An 18,382-nucleotide genomic window follows, 5' to 3' on the forward strand; every position below is an offset into this window, starting at 1 on the left:
AACCGCTGCACCACCCAGGGATCCCCCAAAATAGTTTAAAAAGGAGTTTTTCACTCCTTTTTCCAAAGCTTCGACTAAGGCAGTCTAAGGCTGGTAGCAGTCTCCAGCAAGAGGAATCCAGGATTATTCTATGTTATTGTTCCACTGTGTAGGTTCTCTAGTTTCAAGGATGCCTCATGGTTCAAGGTGACTGCTCCAGCTTCAGCCCTTTCATTGGTATTCCCATGAGCAGAAAAAGGAACGGGAGGAAGGACATGTTTCATCACTTCAAGAATGCTTCCTATACCCCAAAGTTCCAAGTTAATCATGTGCCCACACCTACTGCAAAAGGGATTGGGAAATGTCTTTCATTCAAAGCAGACATATGCCCAACTAAAACGGTTTCATAACAATAGAAAAAAAAAGGGCTAGGTTTCTAAAGACGAATGGAGAGGAGAGAATTATAGTGGGAGAGAACTATCTCCACTAGAGAAAATCATCTATGAAGTTGTAGGTAGGAGGAAGCTTGATAGATTCCAGGAAAGAGGCAGTGTAGGGTGGTGGTGGTACCAAACTAAGAGGAAGGTAAGGGCAAGTTATACCTAGCCTTCTGAGTTGTGAAGAATTTTGAATTTTTAAAAATGAAACTATTGAATGCTTTTAAGGAAGAGGGTAATGTGTTCATATTCTCATATTAAATCTTCTCTGGTCACTGTGTGGAGAGGAAGAGGCAACATTGGTTGTATATACAAAGTTTATTTTATTTTTTTTAAAGATTTTATTTATTCATGAGAGACAGAGAGAGAGAGAAAGAGAGAGAGAGAGAGAGAGGCAGAGACACAGGCAGAGGGAGAAGCAGGCTCCATGCAGGGAGCCCAACGTGGGACTCGATCCCGAGTCTCTAGGATCACGCCCTGGGCCAAAGGCAGGCGCTAAACCGCTGAGCCATCCAGGGAGTCCCTGCATATAGAAAGTTTAAAATGCTTTTTGGCATACAATTGCCTAGTTATGGATTTGTCCTAATAATATCATCATACAGGTACAAAATCTGGAAAGACATGCACTGAATGCGTGTTGTGGAAATGAGGTTAGGAAAGCTTCACTTTCTCATCTAACAACTTTTAATTTTGAATGATTTGTTTTACAATCAGCATGTATTACCTTAAATGTCATTAAAAATCAATAAATCAATGTCATTTTTTTTTTGAAAAACAAAGACAAAAATATTTGAGACTCAGCTACATGGTTGTCCAAATTGCCTACTAGCATTCCGAATGGCCTTCCTTTGTTTGGATCTCCATTTCTGGTGGCTGCCTGCTGCATAGTGTCTGTCTTTCTGCAGGATCCCTTTGCACTGAGAAGTTCAGTTAGATGGTTGTCCTGCTTTACATTTTGGTTTTTGTGTTTTTGGTAGGGTGAGGACCGGTCTTGTCTATCCCATCATCCGATTTCCCCACCCACACATTGCTCTCCTATATTCTAGCTGGGTCGGGCACCCCAGGTTTCCTCCAGTGACATGTGGACAGGCCATGGCTACCCTCTGCCTTTGCCCCACCACTGCCATGTCTATACAGACATGTGTCAGAGGGCTGCTTGGTGAGGACTTAAAGGGACTCTGTGGGGTCATAACTGGCCCTTAATCCTGCACTTTAACTGCATGGACTTTAGAATTTTAGGGTTAAAAATTAAAGGCTTTCCATTACACAGTATTGCAGAAAAAAAGGAATTTCTTTGTGAATATCCTGAAAGTCTTAAATAGTGTCATTAAGAGCTTTGTTCCATGGTGTAGAAGAAAGATTACAGCACCGATAATCAGAAGACTTAGATCATAACATAGCCTGATTTGTAGGATGATCTTGCAAATAGAATAACAATGCAAGAATATCAGCTTCTTCAGTTGTTGAATAGGGGTAATTCCAACCCTACTTTATTGGGCTATTCTATATCTGAAATCATTTTTAAAACTATAAACCATCATTATAGATATTTGTTTTGTTTAGGCCATAATGAAAAATTGGGGTTATATCTATATATCTCACCTCCTAAGGAAATCACATTTCTTTATTGTTAGACTAATGTAATTATTTTAGAAGTATTTTTCTTTGAGCTCCAATTTGTCTCCCTGTGGTATTTATGTATTATGACTTTGGTCTTTTGTGACAACGTAGACCTGGTGCCATCTTTCTTCTACATAATTACTATGTATTAACCAAGAAGGATAATTGAGCTCAAACCATGACAACTTAAGGTCTATATTCTATTAAAGAATTTCTGGAACTTTAGGAATACAGTTGGGTCTCCAATAAAAAGTTTCAAAGGAAATTCCCAAGTTTAAGTGTGTTCATGTAGCTTCCTTTTCATAAATAATTGAAGATTATGTTTAGTTTGTTAAAAAATCTTTCCCAGGCTTTTTTTTTTAAAGATAGATTTATTTATTTATTTATTTATTCATTCATTCATTCATTCATTCATTCATTCATTCATTCATTCATTCCTGAGAGACACAGAGGGAGAAAGAGAGAGAGAGGCAGGGACACAGGCAAATGGAGAAGCAGGCTCCATGCAGAAGCCCGACATGGGACTTGATCTCAGAACTCCAGGAACATGCCCTGGGATGAAGGCAGGCACTAAACCGCTGAGCCACCCAAGGATCTCCCCTAGGAGTGTTTAATTATAAAGAAGCAAGAGGAAAATTGTTGTTTTACACAGCTAACTTATATACTGTCTTTAGGGGGCAGTACTAAACCACTGATAAATTTTGTTATTTCTTCTAATGCTGCTGGTAATGGTTAATATAAAATAAAACTAAAATAACTATAATGAGATTTGTGATGCAATTACATATACCCCTTAGTAAAATTTTCTAGGTAGTTAAATGGAAATGATAGTTTGAAATCATTGATAATCAAGCCCTATCAAGTAGGAATTATTACTTTACCTACTTTGCAGATAAGGAAACTAGGATTAATGAGATTATGTGATTTGCTCAAAATAACACTACCTTGGAAATGGCAGAGATGGGATTTAAATATCTATTTGACTTCACAGCTTCTTCTCTTTGCCACTATGCCATCTATCATAATACACAAACTTATACCAAGAGCTACAGACATTTAGAAGAGAGCTATATCATTCCTATTTGTGGGAAATCTGTAAAGAAGTGAAATCTGAACTGTATTTTGAGTAATCAGTAAGATTATAAGAGAATAATAGCTAAAATGGTTTAATATTTATTGAAAACTTATTATGTGTCAGGCACTTCATTTTCGTCACCTTATTTCATTATCAGGAAAAAAGCTGTGAGGGAGGTTTTACTGTATTACTTCCCATTGAGTATATAAGGCAAATGACAATGGTCACATCTGATGAAAATCACGCTAATAAGTAGGCAAGCTGGAAATTCAGAACTAATTTCAGAGCCTAAACTCTTACCCAGTAAGATACACTACACAGAGAAGTAAGATGGAAGGTGTGAATAAATGGAATTGAGCATGATTAAGGATGGGCAAACAATTCTACTTGGTTACAGTCTGGATGAGTAGAGTAAGTAAAAGTGTCTAAAAAAAAAAAAGACTTTGGGATCCCTGGGTGGCGCAGCGGTTTAGCGCCTGCCTTTGGCCCAGGGCGCGATCCTGGATACTCAGGATCGAATCCCACGTCGGGCTCCCGGTGCATGGAGCCTGCTTCTCCCTCTGCCTGTGTCTCTGCCTCTCTTTCTCTCTCTGATGACTATCATAAAAAAAAAAAAAAGACTTTGACCATAGAACCTTGAGGAATTTGGATATTATTTACTGTACAATGGGAAATAATTTATGAGATTTATGAGCAGGAAAGAAACATAAACAGGGTTTTTCTGTGGGGAGAAGAAAGAGATAGAGGAAGTTCCCTATAAGATTGGATGAAATAATTTTAGTACCCTTAACACAAATAGAAAAGAACTGATAAATCTGTGAAATGTTGATAATTCTTACCAAGTATGCAATGATTCATGGTGCCATGCCCTGTCAGCATTGATGGTCAAACCATCATTGGTTTGATCATGAGTTGGTGAAGAAGATGCCTTTTTGGTTATTTTGTTATATTATATTTTGTAGACAGCATTGATTATACATGTAGATGCTCTTGCTGGATTAAAGTTTTAGATGCCCCAAGATTTACTCACTAGGATGTCTGTTGGGTGAAAAAATTGCTGTGATGATCATCTTTCATTCCTGGTTTGAGAAATGTGTTCTTATGAAAGATGGAGAGCTATGTACAAAATTACAGAAATTTTTGTATTTTGAAAATAAAGTGCCCGACACATAAATTTTGCTGAGCATTCATCAGACTCTTTCAGTATGAAATTTTCATCAATTAAGGCAAAATTCCTTGCATTGTTTCTTTGGTAATTTCCTCCTATCTCTCCATGGAGCTCTTAATTTGATCCCCCATTTCTTGACTTTTAATTTCTCTTCATCGTTTGTTCTGTCTTCTGGGAAATTTCTTCAGACTTATGTTTCAACTCTCCTATTGGGTTTTAGGTATTTACTTGTTTTGTAGCATTCTGTTCTTGTTTCATGGATGCAAATATCTTCCATTTCTTCATGGATACTATTTATAACTTTTTGTATACTTATTTTGGTATCTGTTAAAGGCTTCCTTTAAATATGTGATGATGCTTGGATTCTTATTCATATTTATCTAAAAATTTGGGAACTATTTATGTGAGTGGAGCTCTCATGAGAGGTGGGCTTCACAGTAAGAGTTAAGGCATAGGCCCCCATCATTTAGGTATTTATAGATCTTTTTTTCTTGGGAGGTCAATTTCTGCAGAGGGGAATATATTCTCATCTCCTACCTGGGGGATATAAACCTAGCTGCCATGCTCTCTAGGGCAAATGTGGGCAGGCACTGGGTAGGTTGGGAATATATAACTACCAGATAGTCAATTAATTTATTTGTTTTTACAGAGACAGCCCTCTGTTCACAGTGCATGGATTATTAGAGTTCATAATACCTTTGTTTCAATCCCACCAGAAAATAAACCTCCAATTTTTTGTCTGTGGTGAAGGTTTAGTTTTTTGGCCAGTTGAGAACATGGGTCTCAGGGTCTAACTCGGCCAAATATAGAGTTTCTATCCTGTTGCAGCCCTACTTGCACCTACATTTTCATGTATAGTACATCTCTCTGATTCTTAAGCCTTTTTGAAGGTACTGAGTTGTGAATAGACATGCTGCTTATTCTTCACCCTTATAGACATTTTGTTTGCAGTTTTCTCAAGTTTGGTTAGGCAATACCTACTCATTTGTTTATCATTATCTTAAAATTTTCTTGTTATTGCTCATCTGCTAATCTCTCTCCTTTTGTCCCTGTCCTTATGCATCAGACCATTTTTATAAATCCATTGCTGTCATTTTAATGGGATTTGGCAAGTAGCAAAAACAAATATGCAGGTTCAACATGGAAGTCTCATTATTAATTTTAAAAGTATTACCCCTGTTAGATGTATGATATAAAATTTTATGAAGTTCAGTTTTTTGAAAAGGAGACATTATGAAAAAATGGACTTTTTAGCAAAAAGATGGGCTTTTTAAGCAATTCCTATTTCAATAAAGGATTTTCCTGCTGTTCTTCTGGATGCATTTAGAAATGATAAGATTTTTCTAATTTGTTGCTATTTAGATATTTTCTTGGGTCATTTTCATGTCTATTTTTCATTATGAACTTTGTATCCTACTAGTCTTTCTCACCCAGTTTTTTCACTTTCAATTTTTTTAAATATTCAGCTTGAATTATACATGTTTTTTTGGCTTAGTCATGTGGCACAGCCATATAACTATGGTGAATATTAAGCTTATTTTGCTTTCTAGCAAATACTACAAGAAATTAATATAATCTAATTGATGTTAAGATATCTAAATAACATTGATATAATATATTGGTATAATATAAATTTAATTTCAGAGAACTTCATCTACAATAAATTTGTCACCAGGAGAAGTGGAAGAAGAAGATGATGATGAAAACACTTGTGGGCCTTCAGGACTCTGGGAAGCATTAACTCCTTGTAATGGATGTAGGAATCTTGGCTTCCCCATTCTTGCACAGGTAACGGTTTGCTTTTCTTAAGATATATTGAAACATAAAAATAGTTGCCTATGTTTTTAAGGAAATCTTTTCTGTCTTCCTGAAAATCCAATTAATATCTTTTTTGCTCTAGTTTTACTTCAGTTGAAAGTCAGTAAAATGTTTATCTAACTTGTTGTACCTGTATGGATACGCAAACACATACTTTACATCATCTTATGTGGCTGTATTATTTTGATCATGATGATAGCCCCTGAAAAATTGAGTTGTTTTTGAGATTTTTAATATTTATGATCTAGAAATAGTTCATTTAAAGAATGTTATTTTCAAATTAAATTACAATTTATATTAATATAATAGAAAATGATTTACAAGGAAACATATTAGAGCTCTTTAATAGTATTGTTATGATTTTTTTAGCACAATACAACATTGTAGAATAATGTTTGCCTTTGAAAATTATGTAGGACAATCCAAAAATGAGACCATTGACTATAATTTTGAAACTATCTCACCATTCATTAAGTCCATTTTATTCTATTATATCACCTTCAAATTCCTGTTGTATGTTTTGGACCAACACAAGCCTATGGAGGAGTTTCAGAAATAAGTAAAATTACCCAGAGCTAGGAAATTTGAAGCCGAATGAAAATATGAAAAAACATTAATGCAAAAAAGCAATGTAAGGCTAAGGTATGTATGTATAACTACTTAGTGCATGTGTGGAAAAATAGTCTTGGACAGAAAATAGTTTGCAGTAATTATCCAGATTAGTGTCACATCTCAAAAATATTATTTTCTGTTTTGCCTCAAGTATGAGGTAATTATTTCTAAGAAAAAAATCACATTTTTCATGTCTTATGTCACAAGTTGATCAAGTTCCAATATTAATTTATTGTAGAGAAAACAAAGTCAGCAGATAGTACCTAAAAAAAAAAAAACATCTCTTCACCTTAACATGAACTATTTTTAGGACTCTAAGACACTATCCTAATAATTACAGAATTGTTATCAATATCTACTGGACCCTGAGTTCAATAAAGGTAGGGATTATATATTGCATTATATCTATTTCAGGGCCTGCATAGTTCCTGGTATATTGTAAGTATTAAGTAGTATTTCAGTGAAACAATTAATAAATGCATAGTATATTTGGCAGTTTCATTTCCTCACTTAAAGAGTTTTACCTCCTGTCTATAAGGAGATAGGATAAAGGAATGAAAAAAACATAAGTTTATTTTATTAATATAACCTCATCTGCTTAATGGTTTACTAGTAATCAAATGCTTTTATTGTTTCTTATTGTTTCATAAGATAAAGTATTAGAGCTCTGAGCCAGCAATAATATATAACTAAAATTTGCTTCTCTACCACCTTCTTCAACATTAATTTTTTTCATTTTATTAAGTTTGGTAGTAGGCTTGGAAGTAACTTGACTTTGGTTTACAATATTTTAATACTAGAGATTTTTCTTGAGCCACTTTCCTGTGAAGACTTGCAAATAATAGTATTTTAATAGTTTATATTTACCACAAAATGTTTCCCGGTCTGCAGCTTCCCCCTCATTTGTATATGTGAGGTTTTTGTGTAGTTTTTTTAAACTATTAAATTCATTAAAATTCTTATTTTTATTCTTCTTATTTCTTTGTTTAATTCATCTCATCTAGAAGTAACTCCCATTTCTCTCATTATATTGCATCCTGTTTGGCTTGGATTGTCTTCTGAAATCTCTTATTTTTGTTGTCCTATTTTTAAAACCACCATGATATTTTTACATATAATGCATGGGAGGAGAAATCATGATTGCATTAATTAGCTGACATGATTGCCTGGCCTTAGAAATCTATATTTTCTAAAAGTATCCTTATTGGTATTTTCATTGTTACTGATTACATCTATAAATTTACTTGACATGTAGTATCTTTTTTTTTACTCTATTTAATATAATAAATGAAGAGCAGAATTCTTTTGTTACTATTCTCATCTGGTCTTCTACTACTGTTCTCAATTTGTTGATGGACTCTCCTTTAACATATGTATCTACAATAAAATTTAATACATTTGTTGTGACATTGGAGACATCATATCAAATGTAAGTTTGTCCTACAACCTACAGTAGCTTTGAACTCAGGATTTTCTGGGCCAGCTTCAGAATAGAAGTTTTCTTAAAATTTCATGAAAAAAAAGGATTTTGTTTTGAAGTTGTTTTTTCTAGACCTGAAATATTTTGGGAGGTCATTAGAAAATCATTAAACTGACGACTATGCATAGAAGGCCTCACAAAAACCTATAACCTTACAGTTTGGTAAGGGAGCCTTTGGGAATCACTGGAATTAGTATAATACTATGCAAATTTCTATATGCTCAGATTTGTTGGATTCAAATAAAATATATTTATTTCACATTCATAACCCTTAAGTGGATCGAGCACACATGTATCAAATATCTTCTATATTCAAAGCATAGTCCTAATCTTCAGAAACATGAGGATTATGGAAATACAGACTCAATTAAAACTATGTGATGTATTACTTTTAGAGTCTCAAATAGATTTTTTGCTTGCAAATCAGAACATTGGCTGATCCTATGGATCTTACACTTCTAAGATTATCTAGCCTCCAGTTTTTGTCTAGATTTTGAATTGATCCTATATTCAGGTTTTAGCCAATTTTTCTGTTTTTTCTAGTCTTAATATGGCATTTTGTCCTTCCTTTGTGACAAGATGTTATTTCGAATTCTAAATTTTCACAAAGAAATTAAGAATTTTAAATAACATCAGGGAATTAAAATTAAGGCTTGCAGAATATGTTAGGTATTTTAGTATAATTTCAATGCAGTTGAATATTTAAGTTGGCAAAAAAACAAGAATAAAGAGACTGGGGAAATGAAGCCCTTTCTAGAAAGTATAATTAATTTTTTAATACTCCTGAAAATAATATTTTATAATAATAATAATAATAATAATAATCACTACCATTTGCTTGTGTTCCTGGTTATATATTTTGGAAATTTTAGACTTTTTTTTTTTTTGGTTAATACATGTAGATGAAAAATGAGAGTCTTTAGAGTAACCTTTAGTATTTTATTCTATCATCTGTGAATTTAATCACAAATATCAAGTTAAGGGAAAGTTAAAGATAGTTCAGAGCCTGATCAGAAATTGCCATTTGTTTTTATTGCTACCCTTCCCTTTTAAAAGAGCATATATGATTAGAGCAGAGAATTTGAGATGAATTGTGTGAGGGTGGATGACACTGATCTCCTCCACAATCTTATATGAGATGTCCACCTCTACACCACGGTGTGGTGCAGGGCTTTGAGGCTCTTTCCTAAAGAGTCAGTACTGCTGGGTGGAGACCTCTGGCTTCCATCCTGTTCATTCATGTAGCCTTTACTCTGAGGTTGTAATGAGGGGTCTCAATACTGAGCTATTAGCTGTTTTTGCCACAGGCTTGCCAGTAGTTTCTGCTCTTGGAATCACCAGATTTGTTCTGCCCTCTGAGAAGAAGCCAGTAGCTCCTCCTGATGTGCTAGAAGTGCCCTCTGAAGACAAGAAGGGCTTGTAGCCCTTGCTTACAACAATATTAGGACATGCCGAATGCACCCCCTATGGTCTTTCTCCTGTGCTTCCTCCTGGATCTGTGATGGCTGCTGCTGTCGCCATCCCTGACCTTTTATCTGATACTGTAGGCTTTGTGACTGCAGACGTATGTGAACTCTTAAATGCAGCAGGTGTGGGAGGCATGGTGAATTTATTCCTCCCCAGCATACACATAAGAGGTGGCCCCAAACAATTCAGGGTTCATGTGAAGACTCCTGATGTCAACTTGATCTTGATCCCTTCCATAGAAATGAATGACATTTGCCTAAGGGAGAGACAAACAAGTGAAATAAACAAAGTGAGACCTTTTATTCCTATAGCTAAACAACAAGAGTTTATAATAAGAATTTTGAGATCTGAAGTCCAATTTCCCATTTGTTGCAGGAATCCACCCTCCTTAATATCTCCATAATGACTCCATGATCCTTCCAGTTTTTCTTGGACAGTTCCAGTGTCAGCAAGAGCATTGTTATAATTCACCAGCGAATATCCTCATATTCTATTTTTTATACACTTGTGTTAGTATTTCTGCTGGTTAAGTGGGATGCACTTCAGTATTCTGACAGCTATGAACAATGCACACAGGCACATCTGTCTGCCACTGATGTATACAGAATCAGCACATGGCAATCATGGGGAGCCATGGCTGGGGAGATGGTGAGGATGCCACAGATGGCAATACAATATTGGATGTGAAATTAAGAGTGGCTGACAGCTAAGGAAGCTCTGAAATACAGCATTGGGGAACACTCTGGAGCCCCCGGAACCTCCTCAATGTGACACAGGCTCCAAATGGAGGCTCTGATGGCCCTGAACCCATCCAAATGTAATGAATTTTCTAGGTGAGCCTCACCCAAAGGTGAGCCTCAGTACCAAAGGCTCTGTGGGACTTTTAGCTGTTCTCCCATAGCACCCTGGCCCCATCTTTTAGAGTCTCTGTGAAGACTTACTGATGGACTCTTGTCCTCCTCTTCAAACCCAGTTATGTCCAGTGAGTCCCCAACTGGGATGGCATGGGAACCACTGTAAGCCTCTACTGGTGGTCTCAGAATGTAAACAAGGTTTTCCCAATGCACAAAAAGATCTTTTGTATCAGAAGGGGGACAGAGGGTAAAAAGAGCGGCCAGTGGCAAGCTTCAGGTGGAGCTTTTGTTTTGTACCATTATGGATGGATATTGTTACAAACTTCGAAGGACACAGTCTGGTTAGCTCTAAGATCTGTGTAGGCTTGTAACCCTTTTCCTGGGGGGCAGGACCATATCTGTTATGGTCATCACAGATAGCAGCTGGTCAAGCCAGCAGCATGACATCAGGTAGTGTGAGGTGGGGGCTGGTGTGGACGATGCCCACAGTCACCATTCGGGCACGGTTGTGCACGTCAGTCACTTCTCCTTTTTTGCCCACCTGTATAAAGTCACTCTCAAACATTGGTGCGTACTTGAATATGGTGTACTCCCCCTTGTACAGTTGTTGCTGTGGTTTCCCCATGGAGGTATTAAACATACCCATTGCAGGGCTGCTTTGGGCTGTGTAATGTGGTAACTTTGACTGTTCATGACTATCTTTTATCAAGGACTCCTATGGGTCTTCCACACCTTACCACACTTTTCAGGGTATCCTATTTCCCTGATTTCTCTAGCAGGTGGCCCAGCAGTGGTCTTCTACAGGTCTCTGAGCAACTGAGAACAGGGTGGGAGTACTGATTACCAATTGCTCAGTGCTAAAGACAATTAATTGCACCTGTACTAGACTGTGCTCTGCCTAGATCATGGAGATGTCGGGGTGCACAGACATTAGGGACCCAGTAGATGACAGGGTGCTCAGATGTTGAGTGCAGAATTGGGGCCCCAGTAGATATTACCATGTGCAGATGTTGAGGAGCAGAGGTCAGGGCCCCAGCAGATGTCAAGGTGCACAGATGTTGGGACCCTAGTAGATGTCAGGGTGCACAGAGGTGGAGGCCCACAGAGGTTGGGCCCCAGTAGATGTAATGATACACAGATGTGGAGGAGCAAGAGATCTGGGCCTCAGTAGATGTCAGAGTGTGCAGATGTTGAAGTGCTCAGATGTTAGGGTCCCAATAGAGGTCAGGGTATGCAGATGTTGAGGCGTGTAGATGTTGGTGTTCACTTGGAGTAGGGAGGGGCCTCCTCTTGAGCCTAACACATTCGTTCACAATAGCCTCTGCTCTATTGGATTCTACAACCTCACTGCCTATTGTATTTGTATAGCTCCTCTCCTCCGAAACTGAAGCCTCTACCTGGGCTTAAACCACCCCACAGGACTCCTTTTATCCTCTCCTGCCCATTGTGACCTGTGCCCACCACGCACTCCTTTGTCACTGTCGCCCATCAGCCCCTCTCTCAGAGCAGGGACACTGTCCTCTCCACCTCACCCCACCCATCCTTACAAGGCTACCCTGTCTGTGACAGCTCAGCACAACCCCCTGCCCTAGGGACTCATCTGAGGTTTTTAATACATAATGGCAAATCACTTTCCTTTAAAAAGGTTTAGGTAAAATTTCTGTTAGGTATGAGCTTAAAATATACACACTCTCCTCACCAGGACTTCTGGTGTAGCCAATTAGAAGTAATTGTAGACAATTTACCTTGAGAATTGTAGAGAATTTACCTTGACGAGAGAATTGGACAAAGTGGTCAATAGGTTAGTGCAGGGTGTTTATCAAGGTTTATTATAGCGAAAAAAGATCATAAACAAGATTAATGCTTTACAATAAGGGCTGGGTTAAATAAATTATGGAGCATTCTATGATATAGTACTCTGCAGTCGTGAAAATCATTATGTAGTTCCCTATTTAACATGATAGTCTTGATTTTTTTTTTCTTAAAGAAAAAGAGCAAAGCAAAAAGATTTCAAAGTAGCATTCTATGTGTGGTCCAATTTATATAAGATCATCTGTGTGTGTGTTTGCATATGAAAATATGTTCAGTGAAATGTTTAAAGTGCTTATCTCTGGATGGTATAACTTTTCTTTATACTTCCTATTTTTATTAGGTTAATTATTTCTATTAGTGGGGAAAAAACTATTTTTATTTGCAATGCCTATATTTACAGCCATGATAAATTTTATGTTTTGATACACCCTCACGTTGCTGATGAGATTTTTAAGCTTTTTTCTAGATGTTTATATGCTGACTATACAGTAAAGGAGCCTTAAACATTACATTTATACTCTAGTCTTACCCACTATCGTATTGGATATATATAAAAAAGAAATTTGTTGACTACCATGTTATCAATTCAATAATATCAAGGTATTTTTTATTGCTATGATGATATACACAACACACACATATAGAAAGTCATAGTAGGCATAGTGTTTGAGTCTTTAGTTTGTTTTATAGGTCAAAAGAAACATTTTCTTCCCTTCATATTGAAATATCCAGTATTTCTAATAATAGGATTAGTTTTCCTTTATTTATTAAGAGGCCTCTTAACATACCAATAAAAATTTTTACTGGCTTGTTTAAAGTCCTTACTTATATCTTAATTTCTACCTTATGTCTCTATTACTTATCTTAGAAAAACATTAAGCCTAATATACATTTAGTAAACAAACTAACATTTTAAAAGTATCCCAGTGGTTTTGGTCTTTTTTGAAAAGAATAAATAGCATGGGACACAGTAATTTAATTTAGGTGCTTAAAAAAACAACGTGAAGATATACTGGTTTTCTTAAACGCATTTGCACATATATTACAAGATATTTATCTTAGTATTCCATTAGAACCTGAGGTAATTGTCTTATCTCCAGGGAAATCAGACACTGTAATACTTGTAGAGTCTATGGACTTTCAGAAATTGTTCCAGACCACTCTTTTGATCAACAGCAGTAAAACTCCTATTATTGGCCTGATAATCATCATGTGTAGCATTTTGGAAAATATATTTCTATTTTCATTATTCTGATATAGTTTGTCTTAAACTCCTCTAGCCATTTAGAAAACTATCTTATGAATATTTGCCTCAAAACTTAAGACGTTCAGATGCCTAAATAAAAAATCTACCTGAATCTGAGATTAAGGAATTCTTTTTATGAGAATGCAGCAGCTTTCTGTATGCTGTTCTTGAAACAGATTTCCATACAGTTAGGCTTTAGATATAATTAAAATAAATTTATGCTCCCTGTCCTCTACATTAGAGCTTGTGTCATCAAGTAAATCATTTAACTTCCTTGGGTCTTATTTTTCTCATCCTTGAAATTGAGATGACTCATTAGATATCTTTCAACTTCAAAACAGTTATGATTTTTATCATAGGGACTTAACATTTTCTCCTTATAATGAAACTACTGTGTTCTTTGGAAATACTCAGAACAATAATAATGAGTCAAGGAATTATTCAGATCTCTACAGCTCTGGGAATTGTGATTCAATATATAGTCTTATTCTGTTGCTGAAATTTTTGCTGGAACTTTTAGAACAAACATTCAAAATATCATCTCAGTAATTTGGGTAGTGAACGAGGGGAGTGCTTAAAGCAATGTAATTGAAAATATGGGTTAAACATTTTAGACAATTTAGTTAATAATGAACATGGCTGTGGTAGGCATATTAGCTCCCCCAAAAGATGTCCATATCTTGATCTTCACAAGTTGACCCTATGACATTACATGATAAAGGACTTTGCAGATGTGGTTAAGTTAAGGATCTTAAGATGGGGAGATAGCCTGGGTTACCCAGGTGGGTCCAATGTAATCACAATGGTCTTTATAAAATAAAGGCAAAAGGTTGGAATCAGAAAGATAAGTGATGACAGAAGCAGAGGTTAAAGCAATACAACCATGATCCAATGAATGCCAGTGGTTAAAAAGCAGGAAGTGGATTTCCCCTGGAGCCTCCAGAAAGAACTAGCTCTGCAAACACCTTGATTTTAGCCCAGTGAGAATAATTTTGGACTTTTGACATCCAGAACTGTAAAAGAATAAGTTTATGTTGCTCTAAGCCTCTGTATGTCCTAATCTGTTCCTGCAGCCCTGGGAAACTGATGCAGATTTTGCTACCTAGAAGTGGGAGGCTGCTATAACAAATACATAAAAATATGGAAGTGTCTTTGGAATCGGGCAGTAACTAGAGGCTGGAAGAGTTTTTAGTAGTATAGTAGGAAAAATCTAGATTGCCTTGAACAGAAATATGAATACTAATGATTCTGCCAGTGAGGGCTCAGAAGGCTGTTATATGGGAAAAAAAAACCCAACTATACAGTCTCAAAAAATACCTATATTTTCACAGAGTATTTGTAGAAAGATAGATATTAAAGGCACTACTGGTGAAAGCTCAGAAAAAAGTGAGGAAAGTAGTAGAAAAAACCTATTATCACCTTAGAGAGGACCCAAATCACCATAGCCAGCATGTGGGTAGATGTATGAATATTGTTAAAGGTGCTTCTGGTAAAGAAGAAGTAAATGAGAAATATGTTATTGAAAACTGGGAGAAAGGAGGTGTTGAACAGTAGCAGAAAGCCTAGCAGAATTGTGTTACATAGAAAGCAAAGTAGTATCTGATAAATTTGGATCTTTAGCTGAAGGAATTTCCAAGCATCGTGCTGAATGTACAGCCTGGTATCTCCTTGCTACCTATAGCAAATATGAGAGGAAAAAGATAAATTGAGTGAATTTTTTTTCCAACAAGCACATTTTTTATTTGAGGCATACTTCAAAATCCATGGTTCTAAAAGATACATATACAACATTTCATCCAAGAAAAAATAGAATACACATTTTCTTCAAGTACACACAGAAGAATCCATTGGCTAAATCACATAAAAAAGACATAAATAATACAAATTTAAGAAGGCTGAAATCATACCAAGTATATTTTCTAACCACAATGATACAAAACTAAAGATCAACAATAACAGAAAGCTGGAAAATCTAGCTTTTAAGCAAAACGAAACCAGGGTGTGATTGAGACATTCTCAGCCTGTCCAGATTGAAAAAGAGGCTAAATTTTTAGATTCACTGTCAAGAAAGTGTGTCCTGGGGAGAAAGCCAAAAGTGTGACTGGATAACTTTTTCCTAGTGCCCACGTGATTAAAAAAAAATCAGAGTATTCCATCACACAGAGGGCTCTTTGATGAGATTATATGTATGTGTCATAGATCTTCTCAGAACCATCTAGAGATGGGATTATCCAGGAAGGATCTGTGGAGTCAAGAAAAGACTTATCAAACTGAGTGGTTGCAAATGTTGTTAACCTTTATTAAATAGGAAGATTGAGAGGACAGGGCTAAGAGTGGACCTGAGCACTATGAAGGATTATTCCTAGTCTTTGAAACCTAGTGGGGTTGCTACTCATTTGGTTTTCTAAGTTGACTGTAACTGTTTACCCCCATTCCCCCCACCTTCCTTTCTCCCTCTTTGGATGAGAATATCAATAATTGTTATTCTATGCCCGTCCTACCATTGTGCTTTGGTAGCAAATAACTTGTTTTCTAGTTTCAAAGATTCACAGACGAAGAGGAATTTTGCTTCAAGATGGATTATACTCAGAATTTCTCCCATACCTGATTTGGATGATGAGATTTGGGAGTTTGAGCTGATAAGATTCTGAGTTTAAATTGATTTTGTTAATGGGTTGAAACCTGGGAGAATGTTGAGATGAGGGTGAATGGCTTTTACGTGTGGACAGCAGAGGGATCCCTGGGTGGAGCAGCGGTTTGGCGCCTGCCTTTGGCCCAGGGCGCGATCCTGGAGACCCGGGATCGAATCCCACGTTGGGCTCCCGGTGCATGGAGCCTGCTTCTCTCTCTGCCTCTCTCTCTCTCTCTGTGTGACTATCATAAATAAATTAAAAAAAAAGTAAAAAAAAAATTAGATTCGTGTGGACAGCAGATATACACTGCCTTCAGGCTTCCCCCATTAAAAACCTCCAACAGATAATCCTCTGTTTTTATTCTCCATTTGCTGGTTAGAAGAGAAGGACTTTGGGGCTTCCTTTTTGGAGCCCAGAGGGTAGAGTATAATAAATAATAATAGTAATGTTCCCTCCCTCTATAAATATTCAGATTCTAATCTCTAGAACCTGTGAATAATCTATATGTCAAAAGGAAATTTGCAGATGTGATTAAGTTAAGGATCCTAAAATGGGGAGATTATCCTGGATTGCCTAATGTGGACTCATTGTAATCATAAGAGTCCTTCTAATAGGGAAGAGGATATAATGAAGAATGAGAGAAAAAAAATTTAAATGTTACACTGCTAACTTTGAAGATGGAAGAAGGAACCACGAGCCAAGTAATGTAGGTGACCTCTTGAAAAGAAAAAGGCAGAGAACAAATTCTCTCCTAGAAAAAAAAAATTCTCTCCTAGAGTCCCCAGAAGTAACAAGCCCTGCTGACCCCTTGATTTTACCCCTGTAAAACTTCAGGGGTAAAATAAGACGTCAGACTTTTGATCTCAATAGCCATCTGAGAATAAATTAATATTGTTTTAGGCTACTAAGTTTGTGGTTGTTATACTGACTAAAGGGAACTCTTACAATGACTATGGAAATTTGGTCCGTAGACATTTCATCTATTATATACTCACTTAAGGATCAGATACCTTTTGTTTGTGTCTAGGAGAAGGTAGGAGATGAGGCATTTACAGAGGAATATATTTTATAACTACCAAGCATTCATCGGATCTAGGTTTTTATGATTTTATGTAGTCATTTTAATAACTTTAAAGATAATTGGACTAAAGCTTTACCATTGGAAAGTCTTCATTTTGTATATTTTTAGGAAACTATTATCATAATGATGGTAATAGTAGTAATGTTAACAATAATATCTAGTATTTATTGAGTGATAGAAACTTTACATTCCTTGTATCATTTAAATTTCATCACAGTTCTTTGAAATATTTTCACCTGACCTTAAGAAAATTGAGTTTCAAGAGATTAAGTAACTTGCCCAAGTTTGCTTATCTATGTTTGATCTAAAACTCATGTGAGGGGTATCTGGGTGGCTCAGTCGTTTAAGCATCTGCCTTCCACTCAGGTCATGATCCCAGGGTCCTGGAATGGAGCCCCATGTCGGGCTCGCTGCTCAGTGGGGAACCTGCTTCTCCCTCTCCCTCTGCTGCTCACCCTGCTTGTGCTTGCTCTCCCTCTGCCAAAAAAAACAAAACAAACAAACAAACAAAAACTAAAAAAAAACAACTCATGTGAGTACTTCTCTATGAAATTAAAAACAGTTTTAAAGGGCCCTGTTTCTCATAGTAGGGTAAATCTGTATATTTTCTACTGTTCAGTATTTTTTACTATAGTCTTTCTCTGTTACAGAGGTTCTCAGTAATTACCGATGTCACTCTTGCTTTGTGTATATTCAATTGATATACATTTTGTATTATGTTTCCAGGGTAGTTGAACTGCTAAATATATTTTTTATTCTACAGATTAAAAAAATTGATGACTTGATAGGAATCTCAGTTCATTTAATATCCCTCCATATTTCTCTGTTCTTTTATGCATTCATCCATCTGTTCCACAAATGTTTATTGACCATTTGTTACCCGGAGGGTGTAGAGCACTAAACAATATAAACGTGCATCGTGCCTCATGTTTTAAAGTTTGTCCAGGAACTGTGAATGACATAAAATAAGGATTATATATAGTTTCTGCCTTGATGAATCTTAAAATTTAGTTCAAGTAATTATCCTGACTGCTATTTATTGATACCAATAAATGAACAAGTAACTTACTCTCTGCTTCCTATTCTTTAAAACAAGGAGG

General features: G+C 36.3%; 2 protein-coding genes across 14 annotated transcripts in view; one reads left to right on the forward strand and one right to left on the reverse strand.

The window, feature by feature from the left end:
- ANKS1B (ankyrin repeat and sterile alpha motif domain containing 1B) overlaps positions 1-18,382 on the forward strand; it is a 1,017,748-nt gene that overhangs the window by 256,547 nt on the left and 742,819 nt on the right. For all 13 annotated transcript variants that reach the window (XM_041737915.1, XM_041737908.1, XM_041737909.1 and 10 more), the window contains exon 9: positions 5,924-6,067. In XM_041737915.1, the coding sequence (XP_041593849.1) occupies positions 5,924-6,067 (144 nt within the window). The remainder of the gene's footprint in view (positions 1-5,923; positions 6,068-18,382) is intronic.
- On the reverse strand, positions 10,347-11,999 carry FAM71C (family with sequence similarity 71 member C). Its single transcript, XM_041738660.1, is given in 3 exon segments — positions 10,347-10,757; positions 10,759-11,225; positions 11,979-11,999. Coding segments are annotated over 3 exon segments (732 nt in total). The 3' UTR covers positions 10,347-10,513.

Source organism: Vulpes lagopus, chromosome 23 (assembly GCF_018345385.1).
Source record: "Vulpes lagopus strain Blue_001 chromosome 23, ASM1834538v1, whole genome shotgun sequence".
Classification (NCBI taxonomy): Eukaryota; Metazoa; Chordata; class Mammalia; order Carnivora; family Canidae; genus Vulpes; species Vulpes lagopus.